This window comes from Aphelocoma coerulescens, chromosome 1, assembly GCF_041296385.1.
Source record: "Aphelocoma coerulescens isolate FSJ_1873_10779 chromosome 1, UR_Acoe_1.0, whole genome shotgun sequence".
NCBI lineage: Eukaryota > Metazoa > Chordata > Aves > Passeriformes > Corvidae > Aphelocoma > Aphelocoma coerulescens.
In genome coordinates this window covers 50,918,503-50,933,701 of record NC_091013.1, presented here as the reverse complement: position 1 = coordinate 50,933,701, position 15,199 = coordinate 50,918,503, and the positions used below count along the sequence as shown (strand labels likewise).

Here is a 15,199-nt window from a genome sequence, read left to right as displayed (position 1 = left end):
TGATCATTAGGAGGAATTTCTTAATGGAAACAGTTTTCAGGCTTTGGAAGGGAGTCCTCATTCCTGGAGGCACTCAAGAAATGACTGGATGTGGCACTCAGTGCTCTGGTTTAATTGACAAGGTGGTGATTGGTCAAAGGTTGGACTTGATGATCTTGGGGGTCTTTTCCAAACTTAATGATTCTGTGATTCTGTGACCCAGAGTGATCTGAAGACACCTACAGGGCAGATGGAGAAGTCCTGTGGTCGGACTGTGCCTGAGTGGCCTCTCCAAGCCCCAGAAAGGGCAAACTGTGAGCTTTTGTGTAAAATCAGGGCCAAGGAAGGGCTCCTAAGGGTGCAAGGAGGCTGATGGAGGAGTGCTGCAGGGACCAGGGGCTAAACAGGGGCCAGTTTCCCCTTCAGCACCCCAGTGCACCTTTTGATGTGCTCTAGAGGTCCCAGTTTGCCCCCGGTCCCCGCAGCACCTGCACCAGCTCAGGCTGCTCAGCTGGGCTGGACCAGAGGACAACAGCTCCCAGCATGATGAGGACCACAGCATTATCCTGGTGGTTGCCACCCTCCCATCTGCACTCCTACACCCCCACAGAGAGGTCAGGCTCTGCAGTATCCTGGAAGGAAAGGGATGTCCTGAAGGCACATGGGAGTGTCTGAACACGGGGCTCTTGGGTGCATGGGAGGGCACCAGGGATGTCCCGAGGGGATGTGAGGGCAGAGGGAGGTCTGGAGGCACCCTGAAAGCAGCCAGGTGCCCAAGGCTATGCCAGGCCTGTGCCCTGGGGGACAGCTTGCCCTTCCCTGCCTGGGTGGTGGGTCACTGGGACCTGTTGCTGGGGACAGGTTCCATGTCAACAAGCACTGGAACCCGTTGCTAGAGGCAGGTGCTGTGTCACAGCAGGGCCCTCTGTGACACCCCACCGCAGCATGTGTGGTCAGCATGCCTGCTGCTCATGCTGGATGGTGACAGGCAGGAGCTTGGAGCTGACAAGGAGCCCGAGTGCAGCCTGTCTTGCCCCATCACCCCTGGTAGCCCTGTTGGTGCCTTGAGAGGCCACCTAGAAAGAGAGACTAGACAGGAGTAAGGGAATAAGGTAGGTATTTATTTGAAAGGCCTTCAGAGGTACCCCTGGGGAGCCAGAGGCCACTGCCGAGATGGACCCCAAGATGGACAACAGGTCACGAGTTCTTCACACTTTTATAGGTTTGGTTCATTTGCATGTCAGGGTTAATTCTCCAATTAAAGCTTTGGTTTAATGATGTAGTTCCCCTCAGCTTGACCCCCTCTCAGAGGCTTTTGGTTTGTACTTTTTGGGCCTAGGATGGTCTGAGTGTCCTTGAAGAGCAGGCCTGGATAGGCTTTGTTATGTCTGCCTGGCATGAGAGAGCAGAAATTAACAGGCTACAAGAAACTCAGAGTTACACACTGGGCAGTGCAGGATTTGAAAAATATAAAAGTTAAAACCTAAGGCATCACTGTGGGGCTGAAGTGTTTTACCAGAGATTCCCATGACACCACCCCAACACCCACCCCAGCATCCCCCATATTGTCTGTCCTAAAGGATGGAGAAGAGACCCCCTGCCTCCCCCAGGGAGGCCTGGGGGGAGGACAGCTCTTCCGAGGAGAGCAGCTCTTTACACCTCCAGCCCTTGTCCTTCTACAACACGACCACGATGCAGCCACTGCAGATTGGTGAGTGAGGGGCCCCGTGGGGCTGGGCAGGGCTGGGGCCCACCAGCACACCATGAACGAGGCCAGGATCACATTTTCCTGGCACGATGTTGCCTGAATGCCAGGGCAGCTCAGGGCTGGAGGCCAGCCCCAGCACAGCCTCTCCCAGGAAAAAACAGCAGAGGGGCTCCAGGGTGTGGGCAGTGAGGGGCAGTGGGGCTCTGGACCTTTCCTGCCCATCAGCCCCGGGCACTGGGGCCTTCCCAGCTCCAGCAGAGCAGCTCCTCTGCTGGTTGCCTCCAGCCACAAACTGCACAGGAAAAAGGCTGTGCCAGGGGCATGGGCACAGGGCTGGGTGGAGGGTAGGTCTCCTTTGGCTCTCTCCTGTGGCCAGAGCCTCTGCAGCCCTCCCTGCTCTTCCCCTCTGGCAGATGCCAGCTGGTTGCCTATATATGAAGAAGCAGAGGAAGCTGTGGATTTCATCATGGCCTTTGTCAGCAGCCTTGACAAGGTAATTGTGGCCAGTCTGACAGTGGCTGTGCTGGCGTTTGCTGGCAGGGGCTTTGCTGGGCTGTGGAGAGCTGCTGCCTGGGCAGAGCTGCCTTTCTCACAGGGCAGTGCTCTGGTCCTGCTGGCTGTGTCCACCCTCCCACACTCCCCATTTGTGTCTCTGTCCCCTGGCTGCCAGGACACCCACAAGTTCACATTTCTGAAGAGTGTCTATGTGCTGTGCAAAACCGCCTTGAAACGTGGCTTGACCCAGGGCCTGGATTTATTCTGCCAAACGTGCGAAGTGGTGGAGAACATCAAGGTGAGGGGACACCTGGTGTTTTGGGGATGGGGATAAGCACCCCTGGCACTGGGACCCTGTGTGGACAGCACTTGGGTGGGGCAGGGACTGGAGGCACTGGGTGCTTGCAGCTGCCAGGTCCCATCCTGGTTGTGTTCTGCAGGACATCCTGGAAAAGGAGCCAAGGGACCATCTGTCCTCACGGGTTCGGTATCTCACCATGATTGCCATTGATGAATTAAGGTGGGCCCCCTGCCCCAGAGCTCCGAGGCCTCCTGCACAAGGCCTCGAGGGGCTGCTCCCAGCACCAGTGGCCAACTGGCCCTCCTCTGTCCTTGCAGCTTGGTGGAGAATGTGCTGGAGGGCAAAACCAAGAGCCTCCTCTCTGCGTGTTTCTCAAGTGTCTTCTGGCTTCCCCCAGAAAGGGAAATGCCACGCTCAGGTGCTTCCCTCTACATCAAGGTAAGTGCTGGGTGAGCCCCAGCAGTCTCCATTCACACTGGGCAGCTCCCTGGTCACCCTGTACTGCCCCATGACCAGAGACCTGAGGCAGGGTGAGGTCTTGCTGTTGCTTTCCCACCCTTGTGGCTCTGTCCCCTTCCCACAGGCCTGGCTGTGTCCTGTGCCACAGGCTGCTCTGTCCCCAGCAGTTTGTGTATCCCTGTGTCTGTCCTGGGCAGTTCAGGTTTCCTCCTCAGGCACTGAGAGTTCAGATCAGTCTCCTGGGTGTGGAGGAAAGAACAGCACAATCACAGGCACTGCTCTCTCTGTCGTCTTTGCAGACCCTGAAGGCCATGGACACAATGCTGAGGACATTGGTGCTCAGCTTTCCTGTCTCCAGTGTCAGCCAGGAGCTGCAGGACATCTTTGAGGTCTGGCACAGGCAGAGTGGGGGTCCCAGGGCAGCTCCTCACCCTGGAGGGGAGGAGTTGCCCAGTCCAGTGCTGAGCAGGCAGAGCGTGGTGTGGGGAGGATGCTCACCTCCTGTGAGGAAGCAGGGGCTGGCACCAGGCTCCTCTGAGGCACAGTGGCTGCAGAGGGTGGCACCTTCCTGGCCAAAAGGTTGTCCTGGGAGCTTTGTCCAGGCCTCTGAGGGACCCCAGGGATAGGCACCCCTCTGCAGGCTTTGTGTGAGGTCAGAGGAAGCCTTGAGGGATGATACAAGTCTGGCCCAGGAGCAGAGCTGTGTTTGCTTCTGGTGCTCACCAGCAGCTTCTCTCATCCCAGATGCTGCTGGACTTCACCAGGTCTGAGAGAGAAGTTGTGCAGGAGAGGGCTGTGGGGAGGATTGGTGTCCTTACCTATTTGATGTCCAACTATTCCAATCTGAAGGTAAGGACCAGGCACCTTCCAGCCAGGCCATTTCCCCTCCCTGCCACTCTCCATGCCAGGGCTGCTGCCCAGCTGGTTGCTCCCAGAGATGGGGCCATAGAGCCCTGCAAAGCTCAGATTCACCAGGAATCCAGCCCTGGGCACACTCTTGGGTACAAGTCTTCAGTACTAACTTCCTTCTCTTAGCCCTTCTTCTCATGCCTCCCTCATCCAGGCCTCTGTCAACTTTGGAAGAGACAGTTCTGGACCTGTCTGCCCTAAAGACATCTCAATCCCAGTCATGGGAAAGCTGCTGGGACGTCTCGTTCTTTTCCGATATTCCAGTGAACAAACAAGCTATACAGCCTTCCATGCTCTTTTTTCCCTCGCTGAATTCCTCTGTAAGTAAAAAAGCAAGAGCAGCTGTGGCCTTCACACCTGTGCACACAGAGCTCTCTTGACAGATCTGCTGCCTGACCTCCTTTGCCCCTCCCAGCTGCTTCCTGTAGCATCCCAGCTGTCACTTTGCTGCAGAAGCTGAGTGCTCACCTCAAATCCCAGATCTGTTTGTTACTGCTCCCTTTCCTCCCCTTCCTTTCAGGACCTTGAACCCCACTGGCTTGTGGCCCCCACAGCCAAAGCTACAATTGACTCCCAGGTCCCAAAGCCAAGCCTTCCCCGTTAGAGAAGAGCAGATCCACCACCATGGCTGCTCCCTCTTGCCTGTAGCAGGAAGCTATTCCTGATGCCCTCCAGAAATCTTGCCTGATTCTGTCCCGCTGTCTTGCAAGCAGATCTCAGGGTGGTTTGATGACCTTACTGACTTTTCTATGTTTGCCCTGCTGTTTAGACAAGTCAAGGCCAATGGACAGGTCAGGCCAGCTTGTTTGGGAAGCTGTGACCACCTCCTCGCTGTGTTCCCTGAGCACCAAGGACTGTACCCAGGTAAAGAGCCCCCCCTCCTCTTTGTGGGGACTCTTGTCCATGGCATCAGCAGGGCATTTGTGTGAGCAAAGGGACCCAGAGTCAGTGGGGCCAGTGGGGCCTCACTGCCCTGGCAAGAAGGTTCCTGCCATCCCTAAGCAGGGACAACACACAGGCTGCACTCCAGTGTCCCGGCAGCAGCTCCAGCCCCAGCAGGAGCTCCAGCCCTCCTGGCCCCCAGCAAGACCCTGGTTCTCTGTAGGGCCAGCACGCCATGCCCATGAGCCCTCCTCCCCAGTGTGGAGGGTCCTTTCTCCTCACCCTCTCCCACGCAGGGACTGCAGGCACTGCTGTCAGCTTTCCTGAGGGATCTGCTGCCAGCACTGCCAGGAACCTCTGCCCAGCCAAGCAGCACCACCAGGGCACTCAGTGGCATGCCTGCCTTCCTTCCTGCCATAGGCCTTTGGAAGATACCTCCACTCTAGCGAGAGGACAGATGTCATCCTTGAGGCCATTGGGGCGTTGAGAGATGCCAGCATCCTTGACAAGGAGGTGCCCAGCAGCATGCTGGATGTGGCCATGAGAGACCCAGACTCCTGGCTGATGGATGTAAGTGCCCTGGGGTTGGACTGCCATCTTCAGCCCTGTCAGGCCTTGTTCCTCCCTCCATCCCTTCCTCACAAATCCAGGTGACTTAGGCATCTGAAGCCACCTGAAGGTGGCAGAGAGGAATGGGAAGGGCAGCTGAGGACATGGCTGCACTCCAGGGGCAGTGCCATGCTCACCTGTTTCCTCTCCAGGTGCCCAAGATAGTGAGCTGCATCCTTGAAACCCTGCCATACATCACCACGGAGTCAGGCTGTAAGAAAGTGGAGTCACTGTTTCTCCTGATGACCAATGAGTATGGCTCAGCAGTGGTCATCAGCCTCTGTGAGATGGCTCTTCAAGGAGACAGGTACTGGCCCTGACAATCTGAAGGGCTTGCTCCATGTGGGGAGTGGGACCCCAAGACTTTGTGTCTGCCAGATCCAAGGAATGCTGCAGGACTTCCCATAGAGCCAGGCTCTCCATCCCACAAACCTTTCCAGCTCTCTGGCTGGGCCCGCAGCAGCCAAAGCCAGCCAAGCCAGTCCAGAGCCAGCTTGGTGCTCCCAGAACTCCCCCTCAACCCTGTCAGGCCTCCCAGGCAGGGCCCCTGGAGACCCCCAGCATGGGCTCTGCTCTGTGGGGCTGGTCCTGGCCATGGCGCTGTGGCTGAGGCAGCCCCTGGCTTCCAGCACTGTGCAGGAACTGTGCGACACTCTGTCCTCCATGCCCGAGATTTTGGACAAGGTCCTAACGGAATTGGCTACCTTGCTCCACAACCAGTGGTGCAACCCTCGCAGAGAAGGCACCTGCGTCTCTCACAGAGCCGTGAGTTGCCAGGAAAGGCCCTGATCCCTTGCCATGAGCCCTCTGTCAGCGCCTCATGGCTCTGTTTGTTCCTGCAGTCGTCCTCGGGGCAGATTGACGTGGAGGAGTTGGGTGATGAGCCCAGCGTCTGGAGCAATCAGGAGCATCCCGATGTGGTGATGGCCTTCCTGTTGCTGGAAGTCCTCGCTGGGCTGTCAGAGAGAACTGAGATGGTGAGCAGGGTGATGTTGGGGCAGCCACGTCGGCAGCCAGGGCCTGGGGCTGAGTGCAAGGCAGTGGCTTGGCCTGGGCTGGGAGTCAGGGCGTGTGGGGTGACTGCTTCAAGGATCCTCCCTGCTGTGATGGGGCCTGGGGTGGCTGCCCTGGGAGGCCTCCAGACAAAGCCTTTTCAGAAAATGGAAATTCTCTTCTTCATAAAGGCAAAAAAAGTTGACGCCTTCCTGCCAAGCATGATGAAGATACTGGAAGTTGGCAGTGAAGATGAAAAGCTGAAGATCATTGTGGTCTTCCGAAATATCCTGGGTCAGCTGAAAAAGGCAAAGGCCAGCTCCATCGCCATTATGCTGGTGGGGAAGGTGCTGCCCCTCTTTGACTCGGTGAGGCTGATGTGGGAGCCTGAGCCCTGCAGCCCTGCCCTGAAAGCAGTGCTCAGAGCAGGCTCAGCTCTCCTGGAATGGATTCTGGGCTTTGCAGCCAAACGCTGCTCCTGCCTGCTCTGGAATCTGACCCTGGAGCATCGCCCTCACCGCAGCCACGGGCAGGGAGCTGCTGTTCCAAAGCTCACTTTTCCTCCTTCCCGCCAGGAGTGCAGCCAGCTGCGAGAGCTCTCCCTGTGGCTCTTCAGAGACCTGCTGAAGTCTGTGTTGAGTAGGGATGAGAAGAAGATGAGGAGGGAGGTGCAGAGTGCTCTGGTCCCGCTTCTCTTCCGTCTGAACGACCATCTCCCCAGCGTGGCTAAGGTTTGGATTTCAAGGCTGAGCACTGGTATGGGGGGACTGCCACCTCCCAGGGATCCCAGGGACTGGGGCAAGGGCTGCTGGCAGCGGGCAGGGCTCCTCCAGTGCAGCCCCTGGGCAGGGTCCCTGTGGAACCAGCACAAGCAGGGGTGGACAAGGTGGCTCAGCCATTTTCAACACCGGCCCTGCCTGCTCCAGCAGGGCTCTGCAGCAGCCCGTGGCCACTGAGGCAGCACCTGAGGCCTGAACATATGTGCTCCCAGAAGCCCAGAGGTTTCTCAGCTTTCCTACAAGTATCAGAGGCCAGGGCTTCAAGCCTCAGTCAGTCACCCAGGGCTGTCCCCAAGAGACTTCAAGACATTTGGGCTAGGACAAGTCACAGCTTCCTAAGGGCAGAATCACGGCAGGAGTAGAGCCAAGAGGTCTCTTTGCCCAGGCCCTGGTGCCACCTCTGAGATAATGCTGTCCTGCAGGCCTCCAGGGAAGCCCTGTTTGCTGCTGCAGAGCTTCTCAAATGGAAGCAGCTCAAGCACCTGCTGCAGAGAGAGCGGATGTGGGAGCTTGGAGAATGCTTGGTAAGGACAAGCCACAGGGCCCAGGCTGGGTGCGGGCTGTCCCTGCTCTATGTCTGTCAGGGGAACAGAGCCTGTTCCGAGTGCTGCTCGCAGGACTGGGCAGGACCTGGAGGACCTTGTTCCTGTCCTCGAGAACAGAGCCCCAGAGGCTCCTGTCCAGGCCCCTCTCCCTTCCCTGTACCCAGCAAGAGGGAGGGCTCAGCAGTGAGGGGTGCTGGCAGGAGGGACTGCTCCAGCCAGCTGGGGGACTCTGTGACAATCCTGGAGACATTTCTGGTGCTCCCTGCAGCTGCTGAGGAGGAGCAGCAGGGCTGAAGAGTACATGCAACAGAGCCTGCCCTACCTGAGGGACCCTCAGTCCTCCGTGCGCCTGGCGGCCGTCAGGTTCATCAGTGAGTCACAGCCCCTGGCCCCTTTTGGGCCAGCCTGGCCACTTCCTTGCCACTGCACTGGCAGCAAGCAGCAACCCTGTGGCAACCCCAACCACCCCATGCCGAGCCTCAGCCTCCCTCTGCCCCTTGCCACAAGCTGGGCTTGGTGACCGCCTTGCTCAGCTGCACTCCCTTTGGCTGCTGGTGGCCTCTGGGTCAGCCCTGCAGAGTGGGAGGGCAGCAGAGCCAGGGCTCACACTGCTGGGAGCACAGCAGGAGCAGGGAATGACGGAGCTCTCTTCCCAGGGAGCGCCACGTCACACATGAGGGACCGGGATTCGGAGACTCAGGCTGACATCCTCAGTGGTGAGTGCTCTGCAGGGAACCCGCAGGGGCTCTGCACACACGTGGCTTCATCTTGGCTCTGTTTCTTTTGGTCACAGCCCTTCAGCCCTTGGAGACAGACAGGGATATCTCGATCAGTTCCATGGCAGCCCACGCTGGCTTGATCCTAACAGCTCCAAGGGTGCAGCGAAGATCGTGGGTCATTCTCCAAATGTTGTGCTGCTGGTGCCGGTGAGCTCAGCAGAGTTGTAGTTTTCTGTAGCTGCTGGTGCCGGTGAGCTCAGCAGAGTTGTAGTTTTCTGTAGCTGCTGGTGCCGGTGAGCTCAGCAGAGTTGTAGTTTTTTGTAGCTGCTGGTGCCGGTGAGCTCAGCAGAGTTGTAGTTTTCTGTAGATTAATTAATAAAGATGGAAAAACGCATCCAAGCCCATGGTATCCTTCAGATGTGTAGTGCCCTGAGTGTGCGGAGCAGACTGTGTCCTTCTCAGCCTGTCCCGCAGGCAGTGGGATGCTTCCTCCTCACATCCCTGCCATCCCAAAATGCCCCACTTGGCCCTAAAATTGCAGGCACAGGGCCCCAGAGTTTGTGCAGAGGGCCTCAGATTGCATCCCTGATACCCCAAAATGTTCCCGTGGGCCTTGAATTGTATCTGCAGGGCCCCACAGTGTCATTGACAGACTCCAAATTCCATTCCCTGTATTCCAAAATGCCCCGTGGAGAGCTGGAGTACAGCTGTGGGGCTCCAAACAATCCCTGGCAGCCCCGCTAGGTATGGAATCATGAGGGAATTCAGCCCTGAGGGGACCTCAGCGGATCCCAGAGCGGATCCCTGGGAAGTGCCAGGGGCTTGGAGCTGGAAATGAGTGAAGCGCTCTGTTTTAAATGGGCCATCTCCGATTTCCACCAAAACAAGCCTCATCCACGCACGCTGGGGAAAGCCTCCAGCTCCTCACCACACATCGAGAACAATGAGGAGGTGATGCCATCCCCAGGCGCTGGGAAAAACAGCAGAGAGTCTGAACAGCGAGAAGGGATGGGCAGCCGGGGCACCTGCGGGAGGAACCAGAGCGTGTGTGGGCTGCCGGGTTTGGGCGTCTTTTCACCAGTGCTGCTGTTACCGAAAACCTCCGAAATCGTCGGGGTCAAGACTCCCTCTAACACCGTCTTTTGAGTGTTAGAGAGTAAAGCATTGCTTAATTTTTGGCCAACAGGGGTGGCTGACAAATTCTGGCCTCCACGCTGACGCCAATACAGAACTTTTCCACTTACTCATACATTTTTAGCAGACAAAGAAATTAATGCTCATTGATTCTAAGTCACATAATTCACTTAATTAATTAGTATTCTATCCTCTACTGGTTTTCTTACTCTTCATGCTACTCTGCTCCACATTCTTTCGTCCTTTTATCACCTTTTTCTTGGGTGGGGAATCTCCAGCTTTCCAGACCTTCATCTCCTCTGTATCTTCTTGCTATTGTTTTCCCTTGCGGTGCCTCAGCTGTCCTGTAAGTGGTAGAGTGAATCTTGCCAACGAACTTGTCGTGCTTTGTCCCTTAATATTAAATCTGACTTTTGCTCATACCCTCACCAGTGATTTTTTAAGTGATCTCAAACCCTCTCGTTTGTAACACCCAGGTGAGGGACAGCACCGTGGGGCAGCTGCTCGGGGGTGTCGGGGGACCCCTCGGCTCCCAGCTGGTGAGCTCGGGGGTCCCTGGCAGGTCCCTGCTCTGTCCCCGGTGTCCCTCTCTTGCAGAGCAGGATGGCCATCAAGTGGCTGGTGCTGGGACTGGCACAGGAGTTTTTTATGCCAGACTGCTCCAGGAGAGCACGCAAAATCCCAGTCCTGTTCTGCAAGGAGTGGCAGGAGTGGCAGGCCAGCAAAGGGCTGCTTCTATCCCAATCGCTGGGCCAAACTCAAATCAGTAGCTGAGGGTTCATCTGCTTTTTCTCTCCTGTGCTTGCCCAGGAAAGCTGCTGCTCCAGGTGTAAAGCAAAGGGAGGACAATCCCTGTCTTGAGCAGCTATTGCCTGCTCTGGAAATTGGTTTTGTTAGACTTGAGCTGTTAAGGACTTCCACCAGCTCAAATAATTGATTCATATCTGTATATATATATAATTTTAAAATATATATTTCCTTGATTTTACTCCTTTCAGTGCCCTGTCCTGTGTCTTTCTGTTGGGATCTGTACCTTGGTGCTGTGTTTGGGGCCAGCCCCAGCAAGCAGAGATGCCTCCCAGGCCCAGGGACAACCAGGAGGAGGCTGGAGGATCCCGAGGGGGTGGGATCCCCCTCAGGAAGGGGGGCTGACTGCTGTGGGCACTGCTAACGCTGAGGAGGCTGAGGTCGTGCTGCATTTGCCTTTGGGTCACAGCAGTGGCCTGATCAGTGAACCTTGTCATTCTCCTCTGTTTGCCTGCAAAAGGGTTTTTCATTTTAATGACATTTTTGATAAAGTTGAGCCTCGTCCACCATCCTCTGCAACAAGAACTGAACAACTTACATAAAGCTCTCATGCTGGACAGGTTTATTCTCCTGAATATTTTCACTAGAACAATTCAAGATGGGGGTTTTTTTAAGCGTTACCGTTTTTTCTGGCCAACCACAAGCAGAACAGCAAGGAAGCTTCAGGAAAAGCTTCGGGCCCTTCCTAAAGCAATCATGCCTCCAACAGCAGCCCATAAGCACATGTGTCAGTGGCTTTGGAGCAGATGCTGGGCTGCTGTGTGGAGCAGGCTGATGGCTGGCTGCCCCGGGGAAGGATCCTGCTTTGTGTGTACCATCTACACGTGGTAGTACCATCACCTACAAACCTTGTTTCCACCTTCGAGCTGAGGATCTCCTCCAGAAGAAGACTCTTCTTATGCCCCAGGTTGAGAGGATGGAAGGTACAAAGCTCCTGGGCAAGTTGCTGGCTGGAGTTTGGATTGCATGGACACAGGGAAGCTGCAGCTCAGGCTGCTTGGAGAGTGCTGTAACCCTCTGGGCTGTGTGAAACATCTCAGTGAGTGCAGCAGCAGGGGGGAAATGCTACAAACCAGCACTGGAGGAAAGAAATCCACTTAAGCCACAATTTGGGGAACATGACTGCTCTCTGTTCCCTCCTGGCTGAGGAGTGAGAGCCCAAGCTGAGGCTGTGTCTGCTCTGTGCTCGGTGTCAAGATGCTGAGCACTGAAGTGGCACAGAAGATTGCAGGGGCAGGGGTGAGGCTGGGAGGTGGGAGGTGGGAGGTGGGAGATGAGCTCAGGGCAGGGCCTTCAGGTAGGTTTGTAGCAGATACCTGCCACTGAAGAGATGTTTGGTATTAGTCCAATTAATACCTCAAATTAGCGTGTATATCTATTGTTATAAACATATATTATATTGGCTTCTCGCAAAGTATAAAGGTAAATATTATATAATGTTAGAAATGCTTTTTGCTGTGTGGATGTAGTTTTCTCTCTTTTTAGCAAGAATGTTAGCAAGTGTGAGCAAGTAAGATAACCTCCAAGCGAACAGAGGATGAGGCCCAAGGAGCTGCTAATCAACACTTTGTCCAGGGAACAAAAGGGCCCAAAGGCTGCTCCGCCTGGAGAACGGGAGGCCAGGAGAGTCCGAGAGCCGCTATCACCGCTCTGCCCGGGGGCAAAGAGGCCCAAAGCTGCAATCAGCCCTGACTGTCTGGAGAATTAAGAGATCCACCCTACCATCGACTCTTGCCTAGCAGGACCAACCCCAAGAATCAAGAGAAATAAAACCACAAGGCAGAAGACTCCGCATGCTCTAAAAAGGCGGAACCAAGGAGTGGCCATGCAGAACAGCTCCAGGAAAAGTTTTAATATGAATGAAGAACAGACAGTAAAAATGGTATAAAAAGGACTCACCTCTAGCATCAGGTGTGCTCTTGGCAGAGCACCAAGGCACCCGGCCGTTACCCTTTTGCTTTATTTTATGTGTCTCTTATTGTCTTTATATTAAACTCTTTAAATTCTCACAGGAGAGTGAACCTCGTTTTTCACACTATGAAAATTTTCACAGCAGAGAATGTAGATGCAGGCTATGATGGTGATCTGACATTATGGGCCCATCTTTTAGCTAGATAAGGACCAAGAACTTCATATGAAGAGACATTAGAAGACAAATGTCATGAGCTAGAAGTAGACTGGATAGAGAGATGCTACAGTATTGTTGACAAGCCAAAGCAGAAGCTTCAGGCATAGGCATGTGGCATTACTGTAGTCCTAAGTGATTACAGCGGGCAAAATAAAATAAAAGCATCATTAGGTAATTTACTTTGTTTAGTACACTCAACATTTACAGAATGGGACGTAATTTATATCAAAACTCTGTGAAGAAGTTCTTCAAAAAGCTCTTCAGGCACACAGGAGAAAACATATCTGTTAACTGGGTCCTTCAGTGAGCTTTGTGGTATCCCCAACACTCTGCCCCTTCTTAGCCTCCTGGCACTTGGATACTCCCAGGTACCACAGTACCTGGAAACACCATTTGCTCCTCACACTGCACTCCTTCCTTCTCTTACAGCACTCTGATTTACCCGTGAGCTGGCAAAGTCCCCAGCTTTCCTGCACCTTCTCTGCTCACCCCAGATGTAGACTCATGCTCAAGCACCTATTTCCCATTGCTCCAGGTCTTTCTGCTCACATTCTGGGCAGCCTGGGAGGCCCAGCTCACAGACTTCTAGAAAAACCTTGTGTAAATATCTGCTTCTGAAAGCTCAAGGCCCTGTGCAAGTGCTGCAAGGGGCTGTGAAGGTCAGCTGCATCTGTAGAGAATGGTGGGCAGCAGCAGCTGGGGACAGCTGGGGCCAAGAAATCGCAGAATCAATTAGGTTGGAAAAGATCTCTGAGATCATCAAGTCCAACCTATGATAGAACATCCCAATGTCAACTACACCATGGCACTCAGTGCCATGTCCAGTCTCTCCTTAAATGCTTCTAGGGATGGTGACTCCACCACCTCCCTGGGCAGTCCATTCCAATGTTTAATCACCCTTTCTGTGAAGAAATTCCTCCTAATGTCCAAACTAAACCTCTTCTGGCACAGCTTATGACTATGTTTTCTTGTCCTGTCACTGGTTACTTGGGAGGAGGCCACCCCCAACCTGTCTACAATCTCTTTCCAGATAGTTGTAGAGAGTGATAAGGTCCTCTTGAGCCTCCTTTTCTGCAGGTTAAACAACCCCAGCCCCCTCAGCTGTGCCTCATAGGATGTACTCTCCAGACCCCTCACCAGCTTTGTTGCCCTTCTCTGGACTCGCTCCAGCACCTCAGTGGCCTTTCTGAACTGAGGGTTCCAGAATGGACACATTGGTGTGGTCTTGCCAATGTCATGATACGTTTCTTCATTTTTAGCCTTTCTGAAATAACTTGAAAGAAGGCATAACACTAAATCTGGTATGTATACATATATAAAATTTAATCACGCTATATATGCTATGTATGTATTAGACCGTGCTTCATCTTAGCCAAAAGGCCAAGAAATGCCATGTTTATGGTCCTGAGATAGGAAGTATGATGGGATTTGCAGCTATAGAATATAAATGCTGTTTTTAATCGTGTTTAACACATCTTGCAGTAATTTTCAGCAGGACATATGGGGACCTGACCACCCAAGTCCTTGCTGCTACACTGAGGTCTTCTCAGGCAAGATCAAGCGGAGTAGCATATACTGATCTCTTCTCTCTGGCAATCCGTGCCAGGACCTGAGGGAATGGCCTGAAGTTGTGTCAGGGGAGGTTTAGGTTAGATAACAGAAAAAGTTTCTTCACCCAGAGGGTGGTTTGGTACAGGAACAGGCTCCCCAGGGAAGTGGTCACAGCACCAGCCTGGTGGAGTTCAAGAAGCGTTTGGACAATGCTCTCGGGCACATGATGTGACTCTTGGGGACGTCCTGTGCAGGGCCGGGAGCTGGACTCCATGACCCCTGTGGGGGCATTCCAACTCAGAATATTCTGTGATTCTGTGATGTGGGGGTAATTTACTGCCACTGCTGCTCAGCAATTCCCTCTGACTCCCTTTGTCCCGCCTTGCCCCGTGGCCTGCCCCGTCCTCCGTGGGCGTACTTCCCTGAACGCTGCCCATGCCTCCCCGCCGCGGTTCAGCGTGGCTACTGGAGGCCGCTTCGGAGGGGCCGGGCTGCCGGAGCGTTTGGCGCGCGCTCCCCACACCCCCGCGGTTCCTGCCGGGATCGGCTCCAGCCTCTGCCGTGCCCCGACACCCAGCGGCCGCGCCCCCCGGCGGCTGCGGCGCGCCCCACAGGCCCCGGCGGCGGGGCGAGAGAGGAACCACCCCCTGCCCCGCTGGGAGAGTCCATTGCCGGGGGAGCCAAGAGAGCGGGGAGTGGGGGATCTCCCGGGCATCGCCGCCCAGAGCACTCCGAGGACGGACGGCGGCCACCGCCGGGCGCGCCGCCTCGGTCGCCTGTGCGGGACGGCGCGGCGGTGCGGGCGGGCACCGGGCGATTGTTTCCTCCTGCGCCCGCTCCCCCCTGTGAGGCGCGGCGCGGTGACGCGGCCGCGGGTCAGGGCTGAGGCGCGGCGGCTCCGTGAGGCGCTGTCAGAGCCGCGCTGAGAGGGTCCGCCCAGCTCCGCACCGGGATCCGCCGCCGCTGCCATGGAGCCCCATCGCTGGCTGCCCCTGGAGGCCAACCCCGACGTGAGTGCCCGGCCTGGGCGGTGGGGGGCTGCCGTGCGCGCGGGGGGCTGCCTGCCCGACAGCCTGCCTGCCGTGGGGTGGGCGGGAGGATGGCGGAGGGGAGAGGGCAGAGGGCTCCGGGCCGCGCTGGGCCACATCGCTGCTTAAGGGATGGCTGGTAGTGGCAGGGAAGGAGGGAAGGTCTTATCCCG

At 55.5% G+C, this 15,199-nt stretch overlaps 2 protein-coding genes across 2 annotated transcripts in view; both read left to right on the top strand.

Annotated features, from left to right (window-relative positions):
• Positions 1 to 1,560: 1,560 nt before the first annotated feature.
• LOC138117349 (uncharacterized) lies at positions 1,561 to 8,676 on the top strand. Its single transcript, XM_069027563.1, has 19 exons — positions 1,561 to 1,690; positions 2,101 to 2,180; positions 2,358 to 2,480; positions 2,623 to 2,702; positions 2,801 to 2,921; positions 3,242 to 3,331; positions 3,687 to 3,791; positions 4,006 to 4,171; positions 4,621 to 4,715; positions 5,154 to 5,303; positions 5,495 to 5,649; positions 5,972 to 6,107; positions 6,185 to 6,319; positions 6,527 to 6,703; positions 6,911 to 7,066; positions 7,537 to 7,638; positions 7,928 to 8,030; positions 8,316 to 8,375; positions 8,453 to 8,676. The coding sequence occupies exons 1-19, from the start codon at positions 1,561 to 1,563 to the stop codon at positions 8,587 to 8,589; spliced, it is 2,301 nt and encodes a 766-aa protein (XP_068883664.1). The 3' UTR covers positions 8,590 to 8,676.
• Positions 8,677 to 14,839: 6,163 nt separating this feature from the next.
• UCHL3 (ubiquitin C-terminal hydrolase L3) overlaps positions 14,840 to 15,199 on the top strand; it is a 44,258-nt gene continuing 43,898 nt past the window's right edge. The window contains exon 1 of the mRNA XM_069008945.1: positions 14,840 to 15,008. Coding sequence (XP_068865046.1) covers positions 14,967 to 15,008 — 42 coding nt within the window. The 5' untranslated portion in view covers positions 14,840 to 14,966. The remainder of the gene's footprint in view (positions 15,009 to 15,199) is intronic.

Excerpts from the sequence above, each read along its gene's own strand:
- LOC138117349 (XM_069027563.1), top strand. The coding sequence starts at position 1,561 with ATGGAGAAGAGACCCCCTGCCTCCCCCAGGGAGGCCTGGGGGGAGGAC. Across the intron at positions 5,304-5,494 it reads CAGACTCCTGGCTGATGGAT|GTGCCCAAGATAGTGAGCTG; the intron begins GTAAGTGCCCTG and ends TTTCCTCTCCAG. Across the intron at positions 8,031-8,315 it reads GGCGGCCGTCAGGTTCATCA|GGAGCGCCACGTCACACATG; the intron begins GTGAGTCACAGC and ends CTCTCTTCCCAG.